This window comes from Amblyomma americanum, chromosome 4 (assembly GCF_052857255.1).
Source record: "Amblyomma americanum isolate KBUSLIRL-KWMA chromosome 4, ASM5285725v1, whole genome shotgun sequence".
NCBI lineage: Eukaryota > Metazoa > Arthropoda > Arachnida > Ixodida > Ixodidae > Amblyomma > Amblyomma americanum.
This window is the reverse complement of record NC_135500.1, coordinates 165390573-165412957: the sequence shown is the minus strand read 5'-3', so window position 1 is coordinate 165412957 and position 22385 is coordinate 165390573. Positions and strand designations below refer to the sequence as shown.

Sequence of the window (22385 nt, the reverse complement as noted above, 5' to 3'; positions counted from 1 at the left end):
CACATATCATACGACCAGAATTTGACAAAATTATGAACGTACTTGCAAGGAAATCATATTTTCCAGAAGAGAAGCAGTGCCGCTCTATGGGACATATTTAGTTGCTCATGATTTTGAGCACATGGATTGGGAAATTGTACAAACTGGTAACTTATCAACAATACTCTACTGTGCTTTCAGTTTGTGTGTTTGGCTCAAAGTTCTCAGGCGGGCCAATGAATGCGCAGGTCACTGCTTCCACGAAAGCTGTCTTCCTGGTCAGGGAGACTTCTGCGTAATCTGCAAAGAGGAGCAAGTCTGGAAGCGATGATTGCATTTGTGACTGTCAAGGTACACTCGAGTCGATGAACTGCTGCTGTGTGATTGATGCACCTGAGTCCTTAACTCCTGCCAGAATGCCTCATTGGAAGGAAAGTCTTCACGTGGTCCGGATTTTCTGCTTACCGCATTTGTGTGTGCTTCAGGACAAGAGGCAATAGTGGCACTCGACATGTTGTGTGTTAGCCCTTGCGGGTCCTGCCGTGTGTTGTCCAGACACTGTGACAAGCCAGGTTGCATTGGTGTTGGCATTTTGCAAGTTACCTGTTAGCCAGTTCAAACCACTAGGATAGGAAAGTGATGTTCCTTGCCAGAACCCAAGCGCCATTTTCACTTTGCAACATAATGGTGGGCATTAATTGCAGTTCAGGTATTAAAAGGAGTAGGGACTGAAATTCTCATAGCTGCAGTAACTGTTGTATGCCTTTCGTGATGGCAAGGATTGCTGTCATCGTGAGTATGATCAAAAATAGCTGAAATTTGCGTTAATTTCACTCTGAAGGCTCGTGGATTTTAAAGTGGCTTCTGCTGCCACACCAGTTGAAATAACCATGTTTGTGACTTCAGTATAGACAACACAACCTTGGCCAGGTGGTCCGCACCGAGCTAAACTTGATTATCTTCTTTCCTCACTCTCCTGCCTGTGGCAGTAAAGCCAATTAGTGGTTGCTGGTTTTGTCATGCTCACACTTGTTTGCAGATCTGCAGCATACAGGTAGTGGCAGACACTATAAGAAAATGGGAAAAGGAAGTATGAAATGAAATTAAAGTTGCACATTTGTGGCGCATCTTAAACAACGTGTGTCAAGCTGCAGTTTGAAGCAGCTTTCTAGCAGAGGAGTGAGCTGGCACTGCTGTCACGGCACCAAATTTGACATCAGGTTTCCTGTTGGGCATCAAAACCGTGCTAGTACATAGGAATGACAAGTCACATGCAACTAGTATCTGCTTATGGTAACCAAAGCCAAGACTGCTAAGCGTACATTAAGTTATAGAGCTCAAACTTGGTAATTCGAACTCAAAGAGGGCTGAAAGTTTGTTCACATTATGTGGAGCTCGAACTAATTGAGTCTGATTGCAGTGAGTTGCTCATGCATCATGTTACTCAGGAGACAGACATGTACGTGCGCTGCCACAATGTCAGTGCCGCTCGATCACCAAATAAAACCAGTCCCCATGGTGACAGGTGGGCAGGGAAAAGAAGTGCAGCAATATAATGTGCTGTGACGGATGCCACGATGGCATACTCGGACAGCAGGTAGTCACAGGGTTTAATGCCAAGCTGCGCCTGCAGATGGCAGCAGGAGTATCGTGATGGCATGGCAATAATCATGGGTTGAAGCGAGTGACATGATTGGTCACCATGTTTGCTTGGCACAACCCGAATTAAGAGAGTTCGAATTAACGAGATTTTGTTGTAGCGAATTATTGGTGATTGCTTGTAACACCCACGAGTGCTGTCCGCAAAGCGTCTGTATAAATTTCACAATCTGAACATTTTGTTATCACTTCTTTGAATGTGCTGGTACAAAAGCCTTTCTTTTTTTCTCTTGGCGCCCTTGGTCTTGCACCATACGGAGATGGGCAAGAGGTTTTTGATCTCTTGGGTTTTGATAACCATAATATATTATGTTCAGACTTATTTTTTGGCGGTGCTAGTTTCCTCAAGTTCTGTGTCTGTTCAAATTGACCGAACTGCTTGGAAAACTTGAGGGTTCAAAAAGTAGACAGTGGCGACTCACTGGTTCCTCAGATGACATTATTTTTAATTTTATATGTTTTTACATTTGTACATAACAGATGAGCTGCAATACAAAGTATCCAGCACTTCTGTCAGGTCCACGTTACTGTAAAAATGACTCCTCGCTTGTCTCTGTCGAGGTGCACCACGTACAGGTGCACGAACTCATCGATTTTTTGCCCTTTTTCTATGTTTTTTTTTTTACCACATATGTGTGTGTTGTGTTTGGATGCTCTCTTGTTGTTTGTGCACCTGCCTGCAGCTTGTTACGAAACAATAAGCCGCCCATGACTCTTATATTTTTATGTTTAAGAGGCTGTGAATAGTCTTGGCAGTATTAATTTTACATGACCTTTATCTGCTTTTAACAGAGCCACATATTTGTGACGAACATTTTTAACTCCTCTTTGTTGCGTTTTAAGCTGTCGTCTTTCAGGGACAGATGGCGCTTAGAAACAATGGGCTGTTTTCTAGTCGCACCATCAGGATCAAATAGAATGGCTTGAAAGCCACACTCAGCACAGACTACAGCCAAAGAAAAATTGCATTGAAAAACCGGAGCCAAGGTGTCAAGTCGTGTCAAGTTTTTCTCCTGTAGCTGTGTGCCAATGGCAGCATTTGTTTTTCTTTTTACTCATTCCTCTTGCAGGAAGTGGAGATAAACCCAGAGCACCAAAATGCATGTGCTGATTGCTCGACTCATTCCTGGTCATATTATGTGCTGCCGCTGTACTTGTGACACGATGAAAGGCCATTTTTGTGCACAGAAACGCTTTGTCACAGTTACAGTGAACTAGGTACAAGCGAGCAGTGTAGCAGTACACCTGGTACAACGTAGGTGAACATAATGGCAGTATTTTGTTCCTTTTCTCTTTGTCATGCTGGCTGTTCCGCAGACAATAGAGGCAGGTTTAGACACTTCTCCTGCCTGAACTGCTGGCCAGTTTGCGGTCATATTTGACGTGGAGCTGGAATTTTGTTTGGACTGATACTTAACTCCTCACTTGAGTGAGCGCCAATACACCTAAAATAATGTTTACCTGACTGAAAGTTAAACTGAATGTTCACTGTATGAAATAGCACGAAGTGTTAAAATTCTATGCATAGTTTCTTATATATGTTCTATGAAGAAATTATCGCCGACGGTAAATTTTTTCACAACCAGAACTACCACTAGCAAGGGTGGCTTTAAGGAGAGACGGGGAGGTTAGTTGCCCTCCCCCCCGTCCTCCTCCTCCACCTCCTTCAAGAATAATCCATAAATCTGCCCCTGACCACTACTGTGTTAAATAATTGCAATGGAGAAAAAATTATGACATCAACCTTTTTCTTACTAGTAGCAGATGCACTTTGCTTCCGAAGTTTCAAACTCCACCCCTCGGCTTGCATCACTGCAAGCTTCTGTTCTCTGTTTTGTACACCACGAGCAAATATCCAAAGAAAGTAGTAGGCAACACAGTGCAAAAGTAAATTTTATCTCCTGTAGAATTTGGACACAAACAAGCTAGCAGATTGGAAGGAGAAGCGGCTATACCTGTTGTCATTAGCAATGCAGCTGTCCATGTTCATGCCTCCTCAATCTAGTCCTTGTTGTGCTTAGATGGTTCCTAGCCATCGACTTTATAGAGGTGCTAGTTTGTCAGGCTTTTGCTGAAGGGCACACAGAAGTTGCCACGTGTTTGCCTGCAGTGTTGCACTCTGTCGTCTCAAATTTGAAATGCTTGGACTTTGCCCAACACAACATGCAGGCGCGCTGAGAAGCAAGTGTTTGTCAGAGTTGTCCTTCCTGACGAGGGAAGAAGCCACAAAAGACAATGATCACGCAAGTTGTAGTTCTGTATAAAAACATAGAAGCTCCTGTTTATTCATGCCGACTAGAAAAAAAATGCACGCATACGCAAACACACACACATTAGATTCCATCCACTTGTTTATGTACAATATTGTTCTTTTCTTGGCTGTGCACATTGGGTACCTGCATGTGCTTTCTTTTCCTCTTCCCTCCCCGAGTGTTGCGCAGATATGAATGCAAGGCTGTCTTCTGCCAGCTCATCATGCTAAGCAATGAGCAGTGAGAAGCATGATTGTGAGGAATTGCTTTTACATTGCATCATCTCATCTCCGGGGCTTGCATCCTTGTCACAGAAATAAATTACTATGTACATAACCTTGATATCCATGCTGTTTCCTTTCACAAATAACAAGTGCCTGCCTGCAAAATTCGCATACATATCTTTACAAGACAGTCTTTGCAACAGCAGGCATTCAAGCATGTAGGCAACACTTTTGTTGCTGGAGTGACTAGTAGCATGTGTACATGGGAGGCACACTTTACTTTTGTGGTTTCCTAATCAAACACCAATTCTAACGTCTGAAAACTTGGCTGGAACCAAATGGTGTCCAACTTAATTCATTTGGTTCCAGTTGTGCTTTCAAAAGCTACAACTTGAGTTTTTTGACTGCGTTAAGTTCTCAGCTACACTTGTACACCTGCCTTTACACTCTCATGGTTAGATTCTTATTTGATTCTGTGAGCAATAAGTGTTCTTTGCCATATTTTAGCACTTCACAACAATTAGCACTTGTTTTCCAACTTCCTCTCTTCATCTAGCTTCAAAGCAAAGCTTTTGATGATTCCTGTGGCACATCTGATGAGCTGAAAGCCGCTTTTTTTTTTTAGACTAATGGCCACGACATTTAAACCATGATAGACTATAGAACTGCAATGCAAAATGAGTCCCCAGAAATACAATTTCAAATTGAAAACAAAAACAAAGAACAGCAGAAGAGAAACATTCAACACAAAGTGTGTTAAAACACTCAATCTTTTTTTTTCGTATTGTGCTTCAGTTCTACTTCTTCAGGTTGTAAGAAATGTAAAGACAGGGGAAAATGATAAGTTAACAAGTGCACCCTTGATAAAATATTAAGTCTTATTTGCAGAAAACTTGTAACTCTTTTATACTGCGCCAATGACCATCATTGGCCCACTAACAATGGATGCGAATGCTTATTTCGAATGATTCTGTGCCAGTATTGAACATGCTGTACAAATGCTTCGAAGTTAGAAAACGTAGCAGTGATCTTTGAACTCCTTTGAAGTTTTGAATGCCTACCGCTGCTAGCGTGGCATGCACCCTTAAACGCGACAAACCTCGTGATTGAGTTTAGCTGTGTCGATGGTTGATTTTGTCAATGATCTGGGTAGCAATGATTCTGAGGATGCAGCCTCATCATCAGACTTTAGTTCACGGGGCAAAGGAGACCTAAGGAACGAGACCAGTACATCGGTGGCAGCACCTCTGCTGGTCTCTTATTCAGGCCAGTTTTGCTATGCTCAGCAGCTGTTTTGAGAATGGTATTAGCATCAGCGATGTTATTTGTGTCATCTTTAGAGTCTCTACATCATTTGTGCAGGATTTGATGCTGCATGCGCTGCAAAGGGTTCACCCAACTGTTCCGCCCAATGGCAAGCCCAGCCATATAGGGCCTAAAGTGATTGTTTTCTAGCTGGAGAACTGTACGAGATAGAACTTTGATTTTTTAAGAAGTATTTGCTATTGGATAAAAAGATTTTGTGTAATCCAAAGTTTCCTCAAATTTGTTTGTTTTTGAATACAAGCATGTCTTTGCAAGTGTTCAAAGTTCATCTAAAAACATTGATTTCACAAATAAAATTTGAGAAGACAAACACTTTAAGAAGATTACACTACTAAAAAGCATGCTCAAGTGACTTCCTTTTGATGTACTGCATGAAATTTTAAACCCCGTAGTTTTCTGGATAACAAAAATGAAATGATAACCCACGAAACGCGGCCATGGAAAGAGTTGAGCAGTGAGCAGCTACAGTATTATTTGCTACAGCCAGTTATTTGCTGCAAAAAGCATAAAACATAATTTGGTCGTACAAAAGGATAGCACAGTACCAATTGTAACTATACAGTGCAAGTACTTATCGCCACCTTGGCTTGTTCAAAACAAACAAAACACTGATTCTCAGTACTGAAGTACTAAAACCGACATAAGTACATGGAAATGTGTTCTACAGTGCCAGGTGGAAAATGCACTAAATATCCACTCCATTTCAGTCTTAACAGTACTCTTCCAGGAGCAATAATTGTCTTATCACATTTTAAAGTCACCCTGGCTTCACTTCCCTGAAGTGTCAAGCATCCACAGGCATCTTGAATAAGCTGCACAGAAACTTTCACAACCCTGACATGGCAGTCATGCTAATATATTATCTCTACATGAGGTAAGAGAAGTGCAGGGCACTCTGAGGGATGTCTTCATGTAAATATCACAGACTAGATTAGGATCATGTCAGCAGGCACAGTGGTGTCGCGCTGTTAGAGAACGCAGACTTTGTTTGTCGTTAAGGCCTTGAGCGTTTTGTGGCTGACAGATCTGGAACAGGAAAAAAAAAAGTGCAAACATTGGACAAACTTTCCTGCTTTTTAGTGTTGGGAATGAACAAAACAGAGCATTCACACTCCATGTGACCATGGAGTTGCAAGAGATGTTGACGCATCACAAACATGTGAAACCTGCTCATTTCTACAATCCAGTTGCCGCTGCCGTCTCTGGCCTGCCACTATGGCGGCCATGATACCATGTGCAAGCTGTCTATTGGTTAGTGGCAAGCAACCAGTTTTTCTGTCAGTAGAAATCGATTCGAAACCATTTGTGCTTTACACTTGGTTTTTCGCTGAAATCTGAGCCACAGTGGCAGATTTCGCTTGCTCTTGATGTTAAATGCACAAGCTTAAAGGTGCCATAAAAGTACCGAGGAAAGTAAATACAATCCAAGTGACAAGTATGGCTTGCAGCACCAACATTAACTTTAATGCCATGTGGTAGCAGACTAAAACCACACAATAAAAAACACACAGGAGGAGGAAATGCACTTTGATGCTGTATGATAGTGTTACAGATACTTCAAGTGGTTTGGAGCCTTGTCATACAAGCAGCAATTTGTGGCTGGAATCATGACTGCACCAACATCTTATGACCATAACTTTTGTTCCTATTCTGACCATAATGCATTAAATTCACATTTTTAAAGAGGACAAGGGTTGATTGTGCATTGTTTCCATAGCTAAGCACAGTGCAAATACCTTGTATTTTATACCACCAGTGCATAGCACCTCCGCCAGTACATGCTTTTCACATAGCATTCTCTCATGTGCTCAAGGTTGTGCCAACAGGGAGCCTTCTCTTGTTTGCTCTTGCTCTCACTAAAATCAAGGCCTTACCGGCACTTGAGCTAACTCCACAGCTAAGCAAAGCAGCTACTGTGTTGTGTATAGTATTGGTACAAACAAGGCAATTTTTAAATGCTGACGTAAAGGAGAGAAAAATTATCCAGGTTTTTACTTTTGACGATTAGTCATTGCATCTATTTGCCTTAACTAAGCCCTTTTTATTTCACCACTCGTGTTTATTTTAGTTCTTTTTTCTGCCAACAGTCAGACTTCATGCTTCAGAGTATGCTTATCTGTCACGTGCAACCCTTGTGAGGACTCTACGGGCACTGTCTGCATAACTTCAAAAGAACAAATCTATCCAGATCTCTCAAGCTCTTTGCTGACACTTTTGTTGAAGGTATGCAGTACACTTGTTGGCCGACTGCATCATTGCACGCTTGCAAGTGAGGGAACACGCATAATTGTTGTGGAGGAACAATTTTGAATAGAAACACTTATGATTATAGTTTATGGTTTGTGGGGGTTTAACGTCCCAGAGCGACTTAAGCTATGAGGGCCACCATAGTGAAAGGCTCCGGAAATTTCAACCACCTGGTGCTCTTTAACTTTCACTGACATCACACAGTACACGGGCCTCTAGAATTTCGCCTCCATCGAAATTCGACCGCCACGGTCGGGAATGAACCCGCGTCTTTCGGGTAAGCAGCTGAGCACCATAACCGCTTTGTTATGCACAGATTTTACTATTGGGAAAGCCTGTAGAGTTGTCCTCCTCAGCCACTTGAGTTATCTTACATATCCAAGGCCAAAACATTCCTAAGGCACAAATAGGTGTGCAAGGCTTACCTCATGGCAAATGTAGGTATGGATGATGAGAACAAGATGTACAGCTGGTAGTCGCAACTTTGGATGGCGTAATTCTTGTGCGTCTCTGTGCACATGTACACTTCAACAGCCTTGTGGCTTGAACTGCCTGCAAGGAAGAAATTATTTATAAGCCAGACTAAGAGAAAATGGTTGTTCAGAACAAAGTAAGGTGGCTGGCAGCATGCTGCCTCCATCACTTCAGAAGGAACTAGTTTGCCGCATGGTACACTTCTAGTTAGTGACATCCTAGCCGAAATTAAGAAGAAGAAATGGGCTTGGGCAGGGCATGTAATGCGAAGGTGAGATGATTGTGATGGTTCTTAAGGGTAACAGACTGGATTCCAAAAAAAAGGCAAGCTAGCAGAGGGCGGCAGAAAGCTAGGTGGGCGGATGAGATTAAGGCGTTTGCAGGGATAGGGTGGCCACAGCTGGCACTGGACAGGTTTAATTGGCGAAATAATGGGAGAGGCCTTTGCCCTGCAGTGGGCATAGTCAGGCTGATGATGATGACACCTCTTTCGAGGTGTTTTTTAATGTGCTCATGCAATGAGCATGTCATGTGCGTCACAGCTACTGCAGCTGACGCCACACCAATGCAACGCGCACCTGCGTCCGTGGCAGCTGCAGTGTCGTCCGAGGTCGTCTCTCGGGAGCAAAAGTATGTCGAGCTGACAAGCTTGAAAAGGGCACGCAGCATCTCCTGGCGCTTGCGCAGGCTGACGCATTTGCCGTCCTTGGTGCGACCGACCTCGTCCTCCACGGGGTGCACGCTCGTCAGGCTCCGATGCTTTTTTGTGTTCAGCAGAAGGAACCTGCAGGCGACGGTAAGTGGATTAGATGAACTGAACAGACTTTCACTGCACTCCTGGTTCAACAACATGGTGGGCAGTGTGACTTCAGTGCAAGGCATCTAGATCAGGTCATGAGTGGCCGGAGCTTCAGCCATTTATCGCGACTGATCCACGTACCGACCAATTTAGAGTTGGCATTACGTTACAAATACGACATATAATACGCTTTGGTGCCTGATACTTAAGACTTGGTGGCTCAAATGTACCGTTGCCGATGCCGTTAACTCTGCGTAACTGGGCCCGATATTTTACAGCACACTTTCTTTTCTTTTCCAATTTCATTCTTATCATCATCCACGCCAAATCAACAATCTCTGCAGTGAGGACACTGCAGTGTACTAGCAAAGTGATGGAGGACAAAAAAAAATAGGTATAGGAAGAGAATCGCAAAATACATCCTCCGGAAAAGAAATTGAGAGAACGCATGCAGCATGCGTGTGATGTCGTGACAGACTTTTAATTTGGCACAGCCGAACGGCCAATATGGTATCGCATTGCCGTTGCTACCATTGTAGTGCTTGCCTAGCCGCATTTGCCAAACAATCATAGTTGCTGTAGTAAGTGTATTTATCGTATGACGGGGCTAAATCTCTAATATTTGACGAGGTGTCGATGCCACCAGCAAATTAATTCTCGAGCTGAGCAGAGGCCCTGCTTCCATTGAGTGAAAAAAGAAAGCTAATGACTGTTACTTGAGCAGCTGAACCTGCTTTGGTGTACATCCGTGGCAATAGAAATAAGCACCCACGAGCTCACCCGAGGATGTTTTTGTCCAAAGGAGGCAGGGAGACTGTCTTCTTATCCGATGTTGAGCAAAGCGGGAAGTTCCTTGGATGCACGCTGGCAGCAGACTTGAGCAAGTCAAAGGCTTCGTTCCAGAATCTGCAAACCTGCGGCAAAAACGATGACAATGGCACGTTCAATTTTTCTGCCTTAAAACTGCTGAGGAGGAAAGGAAGCTAGGTTGCCAAGGAAGGCCGCTGTCATCATACCTCTTCCTCCAGGACCGATAAAGATGGCGCCGGCCCACACAGGAGGCACAGCTCAACACCCTGTGTCAACTGCAGTGTCACCAGCCGATTGCTAACCTATGGTGACAAGCAAAAGAAACAAGATGTTAGGCAGAACAGCGACTCAAATGGAAGGCGATGCATAGCTATACAAAAATTATCAGCCACTATTCGCTACAGCCGTAGATCTTGGACGTAATATAATGGCCACTTTTATCGCAGCCATCAATACTGTTTAATCTTGCTAAACATTTGCAGTGCTTTTGTAGTCATATCTCATACAGAGTGCAATAGCTCAGGCAAGTCCCTGCAGCTCAAGAAGGTGTGTAGAGCATATTCAATGTGTAGGGCACAATCAATCTAGGGCATATTGGCATAGTGCAGTCTGAAGGAGCACAGCAAGTTGAGCCACTTTCGATAAACACATCATCACTTTCTGCCATGGTGGAACTGACAACTGTAGGCTCACGCACCAGCGGGCAGCTGGTGGGCAGGTAGACTGGCGTCTCCCTCGAGATGCAGCGGGTGCCAGCACGGGCAGCGATGGCCAGCAGAGAGGTCTCCTCGTGGGTGAGCCGCAGCCACTGCTTGGTCGCCACGGCCACCTTGCCCCGGACCAGGAGGCAGCCATACAGGGTGTCCACCTCCTCCACAAACGTGTCCAGGTAGTGCTAAACGCAAATCAAATGGAAACTGGCTGTGAGGAAAGCAAATGCGCAGTAACGGTTCCACTTCTTGGTGGATGCCTAAGCCACCATGCTTTACCAACGCCAATGTAGAAATAACAGACAAGCACTGTGCTGTGTTTGTGTTGTCTACTCTTGTAAACTGCAACCGTGCCATGGGGGAAGGGATGAAGTACTAAGGAGTGAAATGAGAAATAGTGAAGGAGGCACCGTAGTGGAGCGCTCCAGAATAATTTTGACCACCCGGGGTTCTTCACAACTAAGAAACACTATGGGGATTTCCTCAACACCGTGAAGCTATGACGAGGCGTGTGTCTTGAAAATGTATGCTTTTCCAATAAGGGCTCAATGGAAGTCATCATACTGCTCGCTGGACTGTTGTGTGCACCTGGCACCAGCATAGTAGAAGCGGCAGTGGCAACAGTCCAGAGAGGAGGCATGTCGACATCACCCTTGCCTGATGGGAATGTTTAGAGAAATGCTTCTTTCCTTTGCATGCGTAGTGCGGAAAAGTGTACGGTGCCACAGATGCGGCCCCGCTGCGGTGGCTCAGCCGACCACGGTGGCTGCGAGGTGAAACGCTAGGGTGCCCCTGTGCTGTGGGATGTCGGTGCACGTTAAAGAGGAATAGAAATTATTCCAGAGCCCTCCACTACGGCACCTCTTTCTTCCTCTCTTCTTTCACTCCCTCCTTTATCCCTTCCCTTACAGCATGGTATCCGTTGATATGTGAGACAGATACTGCGCCATTTTGGCTCGGGAATAACAAACTAAAGACGGCAATCCTCTAAAGAAAACACTTGAGACAAATAATGCTTGCTGCCATGCACTCCCTCTTTTTCTTTGTGTGTTATTTCAGCAAAAATTAGTTACTTTTCGCGGACATGTAAAAAGGAACTGGAAGTTTCGCTAAGCACTTAGCAACATGAAACTTTAACGACAGACGACGTACCTGGAGCGCCGGGCTTTCTGTACAGAGAATGTAGTCGGTGACGCCCGTAAGGTCCGCCAGCGTGCATGCATCTTGGTCTAGTTGGCACAATAAGTGATCCACAACGGGATAGCAGCTCTGCAGAGACAGGACGAGCAAGGCAACATGAGGGCAGCACTTAATCAAACCTTGTGAATGCTCTGAACAGCCTATTATAATTTGGTGAAAGCCCCCTGCTTACAAGCAACTGTGTCCTCGAGCACACAGATGACTGAATCGACAGGTCTGCAATTTAGTTTTATTCTAAACTCGGCAATTCACAAAAAGCATTTCATGCAAAGCTACTCAAATTATCTTTACGACTTCCTTACGCTTCACCGTTACGGCCACAACATGGCTTTTTTACAACGATAATCATTTTTGCTCTTTTTTTTATCTCTGTGCATATGCATTGGGCAGTGTAATCAACGGTATTTGGAAGTTAAGGCAAAGATTATGGGGGTACAAAGTTTATGGCTGTCCATTTTTTTTGCCTTGAAGGAGGCCGATGGGCCTTTGATCTCTGTCACCACAAGCACTGTCACCACAAGCAATCTAAAAACACTGGCCGGCAAATACTGGTTGTTCACCGATCAGTAGGGAACGTCACAATGTTTGAGGCAAGCGCACTTTGATGCCACTGGATACGGGTAGAAATGCTGAGCAGCTCCTCGGAAAACATTCAGAATCATATTAACTTATGCTCTACTCAATGCCTGCAACTGAAATTTGCTAGCAGGCATCTTGCACCCATGAAAGGAATATTTACCAGGTAGCACCGAAACATTAGAATGTTACAATTTTGTTTGGGTCAAACATTATGCAGTGTTCTTAATGTTTTTTAATGTCTTTGTAATGTTACAAATAAACGTTTGGATAATCTTTCCCTAATATAAATTGAACATTCAAACAACATAGATGTAAGATTCTCGAAAGTCGTAAAGCAACCCTACATAACATGCTTGTGCTCTGCAGGCCCGCCAATTGTGATGGTACACAACTTGCAACGTTTTGCAAGAACCAACAATGGCAGCAACATTTGAGGTCCACTATACAGCTCAACATGTGACTCGTGTACACTCACCTCCAAACGGATACCATGGAGTCAAGCTTATAACCCATATCTTTTTGATGTGTGTCCCATGAATGACAGTGGCAAATTGGTAATGACCAAAGTTTAAAATAATGTGGCTGTGCATGCAATCTATGGTGAGTACTGCCTAAGAGATGCAGTTGTGAAGTACTGCTAGTTGAAAAACATTTTTACCGTAATGTAAGAACAGTGGGAAAAGTTATGGGGACCAATGCTTGAAATATATTTGTTGTGTTGTTTTATAGTTACAACTCAAAAATTATAATAATGCTTAGAAGACTGTATTAAAACAATCTTTATTTAGAGCATTAAAGTATGAGGCCACTTTTAAAAACCAATATTTTTGATATTCAATTTTTCAAATTTTCTTTAATTAAAATGCCAATTCATTCCTGAATGAACTGCAACAAAAGGAATCTTTCTAGTTAACACAGTTAAAAATATTCTTTCTCGCTTTAAACAACAATTACCTTGATAAAAATTTCAGAAATGAAAGGCAATAAACCGTTCTGTCTCGCTATTGTTTGTATTTTTACTTGGACCACCTCAGGGTGAAATTAACGAGTGCTTTTGGCTCAAGATGAACTTTTTGCAACTTTAGTATTTTTTTACTTTTATGTACGCATTTTCATCACCTGTAACATTTATTATGGGTACTACTAGACATCTAGAGGAACAAAGCGGCTGTTTCCGAATTTCCGAGAGCAAGTTGATATTTAGAACAAAACGACAAAAATGGTACATTTCCATACTTTTTTTCGATTTAAAAAAAAAGTATTCATGCCGTGTAAAGCTGCATGCTCCGAATTATATTGAAAGCCAGAATCTGTGCAAATATCAATGAAAAAATTTTGAAGTGTTTTCTAAAAATTTGAACATGTTATTAATTACTGAGCAGTGCCTTAATTGCTTCTCATTTTTTCTAAATATTCAAACTGCCCTCACATCCCGAATAAATTTTTTCGGCAAAAATATTTCAGGCTTTCATTACGCGCACAGTCCGATAAGTTTCCATCAATTTTTTTGAACAAATTGGAGACGGTCGAGCGCAACGTCTGGGACGTTTGGCGTGGAATATTGACCCTATAACATTACTGCAACTTATAGAGCATGTTTATAACAATCTAATGATCGGTGCTACCTGCACTGTTTGCGTGAATCTCTGTGCCTAAGGCCAGGGGCGCCGCCGGAGGGCTGCTCACCCTGAGGTCTCGCTTAAGCCTGTCGACGTTGTGTATCGTCTGCAGGGACTCCAGACCCACGGCCATCACCATGGCGGAGAACACGTTGTCCAGCAGCCGGTGCAGGTGCGCGTCGCTCGAGTTGTCGTTGTTCGTCACCACCAGTAACACCACGCTGCAAGGGAAAAGCGAGAGACCGCGCGTGACGTCACGGGCCCATTATGGCGTCCAACGGGCAGCAAAAGGCTCCATATTTACGGTGCGGTTCTTCGATCTCGGTCTTACTTCTCCTATAAGTACAGATCAATAAGAGCAGGTGCCCACCTGTCGTGGTAGCTTCGCCAGACGGCCTTGGCTCCCCGGGTGGTGGTGCTGTGCAGAGAAGCGCCCCTCAGCTGCGAGAACAGGTGCACGCCGTTGAGCGTGCCCACTGCGGCGAATGGGAGCTGCAGAGGCAGAAGGATTGAAAGAGGGGGCTATGAACTCTCTCCGCTCATTATCATTACGCCCGTGCACACATCTCCACAAAACGCGGCTCACACACGCTCAGGGGACACGACACACGCCGGCAGTGACGTACGTGTCAGTAGGAGACGAACACATACACTACAGGACCCTGCCAAGCAAATGGTACTATGCAAGGTACGTGTTTCACCCAAGACTGCACACAATTTTTTATTTAGAATACGCTTTTTGAGACAGATGGATGGATGGAATAATGTCCAACGAATAAGGTGATCTACCCCCCCCCCCCGACACGCAGGTCAGGGGGCGGGTGCCGCTGCCTCAGATACAGGTTGGGAGGCCTTGGGTCCCAGCAGCCTCTTCAGCCAGTTGGACGAGCAGGAGCTGGAGCTCAGGGTCCGAGCTGCGCAGCAGGGCCTCCCAACTGTCTCTACTGTCTATATTGTGCGTCCCCCCGGGAGAGTACGGGCATTCCCATATTATGTGGCCGAGGGTTCCTCTCGCGCCACCAAGATTGCATTTATCGCTCCTGGCCTCGGGGAACATGTGGTTCGCCATAACCGGGTGCGGATACGTATAAGTTTGCAGCAGGCTCCACGCGACTGTTTGTCTGTTGTCTAATTTCGGGTCTGGCGGGGGTACCAGTCTACGCTCCAATCTATAACGCTGCGTGATCCGCCATATTTTAGAATGCGCTCTCCACTCCCTCGGTCTTCGGGGGGCCCTGTAGCGGCTCAGCGGTAGAGATCTCGAGCCAGCTCGTGGGCCGCCTCGTTGCCGGGGCCGGCTTCGTGCACCGGAGTCCGTATTATTTGAATTCTCCTATCCAACTTTCTCTGGCCTAAGATTCTGGCCACTAAGGGCGAGATCCTTCCATCGGTCTTCGGGGGCCCTGTAGCAGCTCGGCGGTAGAGATCTCGAGCCAGCTCGTGGGCCGCCCCGCCTCGTGGCCAGGGACGGCTTCGTGCGCCGGAGTCCGTATTATTTGAATTTTCCTATCTAACTTTCTCTGGCCTAGGATTCTGGCCACTAAGTGCGAGATCCTTCCCTCGGTCTTCGGGGGGCCCTGTAGCAGCTCAGCGGTAGAGATCTCGAGCCAGCTCGTGGGCCGCCTCGTTGTCGGGGACAGCTTCGTGCACCGGAGTCCGTATTATCTGAATTTTCCTATCCAACTTTCTCTGGCCTAAGATTCTGGCCACTAAGGGCGAGATCCTTCCCTCGGTCTTAGGGGGGCCCTGTAGCAGTTCGGCGGTAGAGATCTCGAGCCAGCTCGTGGGCCGCCCTGTTACCGGGGGCGGCTTCGTGCGCCGCAGTCCGTATTATTTGAATTTTCCTATCTAACTTTCTCTGGCCTAGGATCCTGGCCACTAAGGGCGAGATCCTTCCCTTGCTAAAAGAGAGCTTTTTTCGGCATAGCATTGTCAGCGGTATACCTAGTACATCAGAATACAGCTTAGACGTACGTGCTAACTATCCGGCTGGTTAGCAAATATTAAATAGCTAACTTTTTAACTCTTACTGTAAGGTCAATATAGAATTAACATCTCGCGCGATAAGACGGTGTGTGTGCTCATCTCTACTCCTAGGAGGGGGATGGGCCGCACCATGCCCGCAGTTCACCTTGTTGGCACCCGCCTGTCCTTCAGGCCTGCCGTCAGGGTGCTCGGCGTAGTCTTTGACCGCAGTTATTAAAAGGTGTGTAATCCACCGTAATTAATATCCATATCAGTTTATAGAATTTCGAAAACGCTGTTCCCCTGAGGTCTGTGGCCCAACAAATTTTGACTATTTCGACTACTTTCGTGCACTATAGATCTAGGTTGCTTTGCCTGCAAGGTTCTCTAAAGCGCATATATTTTGGCGCGATGTAGCCAGAATTCGTTGGGCCACAGCGCCGAGGGTGACCGCGTTTTCGAAATTCTAAAAGCTCATATGGATAATAATCACGGTACGCTACACGCCTCTCGATAACTAAGGAGCCTTACAGTAATAGTTAAAAAGCTAACTATTCAATATTAGATAACCAGCCGGATATAGTTAGCACGTGTTAGCTGTATTCTGACGTACTACGCCGCAGACAATGCTGTGCCGGAAAATGGGCTCTTCAATCTCAAAAAGCGCATTTTTGAGAACTGTGTAAAGGCTTAGGTGAAACACCCCGTATAGTCGCATACAACTCATGAACGAAGCGGCAAATGTATATGCCCCTCAAGGGAGTCCCTCCAGCCAATGGCGTCGACTGATTCTCCCCTGGCTGATGGCGGGACAGCGCATGGTACGTACAGTCAATGAGAACAGAACAATGCCAGAGAAATTTAAATAGAATAGAATCACTACGTTACTCTAACCACGAATCGGTACACTTCACTGCTGTTGCGTTGTTCTCGGCTCGCTTCATGTAAACCTAGAAGGGGCCCGCATGACCGCGCTATTTACGGATGAGTAATCATTTTAATCGCCTTCGAAACCCTACAGCCGACGCAGTTTGGTCCACTCAACGTTGGTCTTGCCGAGGGTGCTGCAGATTACTGTCGTTTTTTTAGTCGTCTATTTTTTTCTCTACACTTCTCAGCGCCGTCTATTACCCAGGCACCCGCCCTCACAGCTCGGAAGTGGAGTACGTGCGTTTAGCCCCATTTCCTGGATGCCCTGCCCCCTTCGGTGTTGCCCCTGCAGCCTGTCCCCACGGCGGCACTGTCGCGCTCCAACTCTTCTTAAGCGCGTGATAGCGACGCTTCTCTCTATTTCCGGCTCTCTCCCCCGAAAGAAGCGCAGGGCCCACCCTCATTGCCCCCGAAACACCCCCAGGAAGAAGAGCACGACGCAAGGTGCACCGCGCGTCAGGTGCGCAGGCTCGCAATACGTGGCCGCCGCACCTGCTTCACCTCGCGACCCCGAGCGGACGCGCCACAACACCGCGGTGGGCAGGGCAGGGCGCGCCGAGCGTGAGAACCGCATCACGCCGCTTTCACGGGGCCTGCGTGTGTCCCCTCGCCCCGACGCCTCGCTGTACAACCGTGCAGCATTTAGAAGTCCGTACACCGTAGTCGGCGTCAGCTGTAATCGCAGGCAACAACGGTTCGCGATCGCCTGGCGAGCCTCCGGCTGTCGCGACTGGTCGAATAAACGGCCCGGCCGCCGCAGACACTTTTTAACGCACCAACAACCTTGCTAATCAGACTAGTAATTGGGTGACAATGCCACTTCCACATGTCGCACCGCTGCACGGTTCTAATGGGCCAAGAGAGAACGTACAGCTCCTCCACTGCCGCGGGCACCTTTGACTCCTGACGTTCACGAGACCTCCTCTCCCTTTCGCTGCCGTTGCGTCGTCGTACAAGCCGGCACGCGCTCGTGCGAGCATAACAGGCAGTGCAAGGGCATGAATGGCCAGGCGCACGATCGTCAATACCGCACGCCTCCTCGTGCAGCACGATCGCCGCTCAGCTGGTGCCCAGGACACGCTGCCAGGAGCGATGCGGGACTTTTTTTTTTTTTTTCCCCAGGCTACTCTCTCCGGTTTCTTTGTTTTCGTTTACGTCTTACAAACGACAAGGTTCGACACGGCAGGTACCGATATCGGCGACATGGTTGTGGAGGATGGATGGAAACAACTTTTATTAGACGAAAAAAAACTTCCAGAGTGGTCCCCTACTGGTACAGGAGTCCACGGGCTTGTGCTTCACATAAAGCCCGATCCACCAGCCATTTGTGGCCGGTGGGCTGAGCGGTCCGTAAAGCAGCCTCCCAAGAAGAATAAGTGGGATTAGGGAAGGGGGTTACTGCCTGTGGGGAAGGAATTCCCAAATGTAGTGGAAAAGTGTGGATCTGGGCGCGCCACAGGTGTTACAATGAGGAGGGAAGCATGAGAGACGGTAGGGTGAAATAAAGCAGCCCGTCTGTAATCGTCGCCATGTGTGGCGCTGGATAAGGGCGACAAGGCACTGTGGGGTGGTGGCAGTGTCATGCGGCTGAGTTTGTAGAATGTGGCGATTTGATGATATATAGAAAGGACCGATGTGGCCTCTTGCGCAGCGTCAATTGGGTGCCTGATCGTCCGGGGTCCGGGAGGAGAGTTCTCGGGCCAGCGCGATACCGGAGATCGAGGCATGCCCCCTAGGGATCCACGACAGAGTAACCGTTCGCGGCTAGCCCCTGACGACTGAAGAAAACACACGCTATTTGGATATGAGAAAGGAGGAAGAAGAAACCGTGCAACAGAAAAAAAAATGGCGGTCAGGACAAAACTCACGCAAACACTTCATTGTGTACCGAACAGAGGCCGCAATCGCGCAGGATCGAGCGCATTTATGGGACGCTATCAAAAGGGGCCATAAACGAAATCCATTCCTTACGACTTTTGCCCTGAAAAAAATAGAACTCAGATCCCATGAATTTTTTTTTTTTCAAACTAAATCCGCCCACCAGACAAAAAAAAAATGGTAGGGCTTTTACGCAGTTGAACCGAGTATACGTGCGAAAGCATGTGTTTGGTCTGACTGGCTCATGGTTTTGCTTTGCTGGGTCGTCAGCACGGCTGGCGACTATCTTAGACTCAGGTTAAGCTCCGATAGAGGTCAAGCCGATCTGGTCTGTTCTAGCCGCAGATGGAAGTTGATGAAGACGATGATGTGCAATGCACAGCGCGAGAGTGTGTTGCAGTTTAACACCGAGGCGTGATCGGCTGCGGCGGTAGCATAGTGCTCTCGTGCTGTGGCCAGCGATGCTGATCTGTTCGCGCCACAAGTGGTTCGGATCCCAGTCCCGGCGATATTTATTTATTCAAGGCCAAGGCTTCAGCGATGACCCGGCTTTTCCAGCTCTGGCCGTGAAGTAGAGCGTCCGCTCCAAAAGAAGAGGAGGCGGTCGCGCCCCCCACACCCCCTTTGTTAAATTCCTCCTTCCAATAGCGCACATTCCTTGCAAGAGAGCCACCACAGCGTTCAAGTGTCGCGGTTAACTAATGCTTCTCTGTGTAGCCGGGCCACGTCGAGCGAGTTTGGCAGCTTCTATGAGCGATGGCCTAATCACGGATCTATCGTGCACTCGCGCGGAAAACAATTACGTCCGAGGATAGTGAACGAGGAAAAGAAGGCGCAGCGCAGGGAGCGGCTGTCGAGGCTATCGTGCAGAGCGCTGTATGGTTATAACGATCGCCACACCGCAGACCGGCATAATATACCAGCCAACCGACACCAGAGCGAGGTATGAATACTGCGGCCAGTTATGAACGCCGACGTTGAAGTACGCCAAATACGCATTGCCATCTTCATTTCCTCTGCTGCTGAAAACTAAATGAATACTCCAAGCGGCACAGGTAATCTGCCTAGTATTGCAAATATATGGTTTCACTCTGGTCATTTGTAGGTACAATAGAGAGAGGCCTTTGTAGGACCGGCCTTTGCCAATACATGTCCAATATTGGGCCTATTAGCTGCTGACTGGGGAAGGAAGGGGGGGGGGGGGGGGTGAACAGATTGAAGGCCATATTCTTGCTTGTGCTTTTTGCTCGACAAGCTGGCGGGGACAGCAATGAGACGTCTCACGCGGCGAAACGGGATTGTTGCAAAGTGCGTCTTGCTCTGATGCGATTAAAGAAAAAAAAAGGAAACAACGCGGCGCGCTCGCGTCTCGACGCAAGCAACGTCACGCAGTGCAGCGCCGCTCCCAGTGTCGCTGTTATTTTATCCCGGCAATATCAGTGTTTTCCGCGGGGACTCACACCGGCGCCGACACGAAACGCTCCAAAATGGGGGCTTCGCTCGGCTGCGTCTTCACAGGCTCGTTATGTGTTACTACTCCCCAATTCCACGGAGACGAATGCACAATTCCGCGACTACACAAAACTTCCCAAGGGACAAGACGAGAACGTGGGAATCTGGACTCGCGGCACTTGCCCGAAACCGAACAAGCCGCCTGCCTGCCTCATCACCCGCACCGCCTCCCCCGAGGCAATTTCCGAGACTGCCAGAAGAGCAGGTCGAGTCGGCGCCGCGCATTACCTCCACGCGATGGGAGGCAGCGGCGCAAGCATTACGTTTGCCCGGGGCGGCGCTGGACGCCAAAGGAAAAAGGCGGGCGCGGGAAAGGAGGGCTACGTGAACAATGGTCTTCTTTTCCGCCGAGAGGCTGCAGGCATCCCGAGAGGTGCGCGGCTCGTCGAGGGCGTGGCACCGTCGCGCGCGCAATCGAGATGTGGGAGGAGGGGGTCGGGCTGTCTTCACAGTGAGCAGTCTTTTCTGCCGCCCAGTATTAGCGTGAGGGGGGGGAGGGGGGGATGTTTTCGTGACTGTGTTGGTTGGAAAACGGCTCAGAAGGGAGAGACAGAAGGAACGTCTCGCTCTAACCACCTGAGAAGCAGAACGGGGCTTCATATATATATGGTTTATGGGGGTTTAACGTCCCAAAGCGACTCAGGCTATGAGGGACGCCGTAGTGAAGGGCTCCGGAAATTTCGACCACCTGGGGTTCTTTAACGTGCGCTGACATTGCACAGTACACGGACCTTTAGAATTCCGCATTCATCGAAATTCAACTGCCGCGCCCGGGACCGAACGCTTCATATATATATATATATATATATATATATATATATATATATATATATATATATATATATATATATATATATATATATATATATATATATATATATATATAAAGGGAAGGGAAATATAAAGAAATTTGTGAAGTAAGTGAATGGTCCTGTAGTGAACAGCATAGTAAAAGCGCAAAAAAAAAAACGCATTTGCGAAGCAGTTACGCTGGGAGGAAGGGGTGTGGCGGGAGAACGACCTTTTGGGCGGTCTCCTCCGGAATGGGGGACGCTCTGATGGCGGCGACGCAGTAACGTCGTCGCCGACTGGGACACTTAGCAGAACGGATGCGGTGCCGTTCGAGGGTCCGAGCGCGTGGGAATGACTTCAAACGCGGCCGGCATCACCACACGAATGGCCCTCTTGCCAGTCACCGCTCTGAACGCTGTCAACGAAGGAGGTCGCGCACAAGCGCCGATGAGCTCACGGCTGAAGCATCGGGGTGTGCAGCGCACACGGCTACGCAGCACGCACAGCCTCGGTAAAAATACTTCGGGCCACATGGTTCGCTTTTGAACCGTATAGTGGAGCACCTATGGTCCTGCCCAAAACTAAAACGCCGTGAAAGGTGCGGGCGGGGGGTCTCTTCAAGCTTAGCGGGGTTTATAACGAGAGGTGTCATAAGTGCTCCGACAAACGGCTGAAAGGGAAACAATGTGGCCTGGAGACTTTTGACAAAGGTTGTACACGTGGGTTCGTGTGCTTCAGTATGCAGGTCGCTGTGCGCCTCAATCATAATCATCATCATAACAATAATCTTTATTTGCCGTCATACATTTAGATGGGAGGGCGGCGAGAAAAAAGCTCATCATCACCAGCCTGACTACACCCACTGCAGGACAAAGGCCTCTCCCATGTCTAATCCTGTCCTTTGCCAGCTGCGCCCACCCTATGCCTGCAAACTTAATCTCATCAGCTCACCTAATCTTCTGCCGCCCCCTGCTATACGCTTGCCTTCTCTTGGAATCCACTCTATTACCCTCAAGGACCAGCGGTTATCCTGCCATCGCATTGCATGCCCTGCCCAAGCCCATTTATTCCTCTCCATGCGTCTGTAAAGTTATGTTTCTTTCAGTGCCACTAGAATCGCCGGCGCACGCACTGAGGTGGCCAGAGGCAACAGGTGTCACCACTACATGTACCCCGCTTTAGCGCCGGGTAATTACTTTTGACAAGAGAGAATTGAATGTCGGGTAACCCACACGGCGTTATCACGGACCAACGAACGATCGGGATACCCAGGCAAGGGAACTGAACGCCGCTTCTAGAAATTTTGCTCAAAAATATTATTCCTCCGTCGACTACTTTCGCCGCATACCGTGGACGAAATCGGTGCGCCAGCGCGTGCAGCTTCGTGCCGTGGCAGCAGTTGTACCGGCGTGGTATTCTGTAGCGATACC

General features: G+C 47.3%; 2 protein-coding genes across 2 annotated transcripts in view; one reads left to right on the top strand and one right to left on the bottom strand.

Moving 5' to 3' along the window:
* p (WD40 repeat domain-containing protein pink) overlaps positions 1-4232 on the top strand; it is a 46904-nt gene extending 42672 nt beyond the window's left edge. Inside the window, exon 22 of the mRNA XM_077662168.1 lies at positions 228-4232. Coding sequence (XP_077518294.1) covers positions 228-310 — 83 coding nt within the window. The 3' untranslated portion in view covers positions 311-4232. The remainder of the gene's footprint in view (positions 1-227) is intronic.
* Positions 4233-4754: 522 nt separating this feature from the next.
* fy (fuzzy planar cell polarity protein-like protein) overlaps positions 4755-22385 on the bottom strand; it is a 39208-nt gene continuing 21577 nt past the window's right edge. Inside the window, exons 2-10 of the mRNA XM_077662169.1 lie at positions 14249-14370; positions 13946-14099; positions 11633-11749; positions 10468-10665; positions 9977-10072; positions 9741-9874; positions 8740-8945; positions 8113-8239; positions 4755-6466 (exon numbers count right to left, since the gene is read on the bottom strand). Coding sequence (XP_077518295.1) covers positions 6409-6466; positions 8113-8239; positions 8740-8945; positions 9741-9874; positions 9977-10072; positions 10468-10665; positions 11633-11749; positions 13946-14099; positions 14249-14370 — 1212 coding nt within the window. The 3' untranslated portion in view covers positions 4755-6408. The remainder of the gene's footprint in view (positions 6467-8112; positions 8240-8739; positions 8946-9740; positions 9875-9976; positions 10073-10467; positions 10666-11632; positions 11750-13945; positions 14100-14248; positions 14371-22385) is intronic.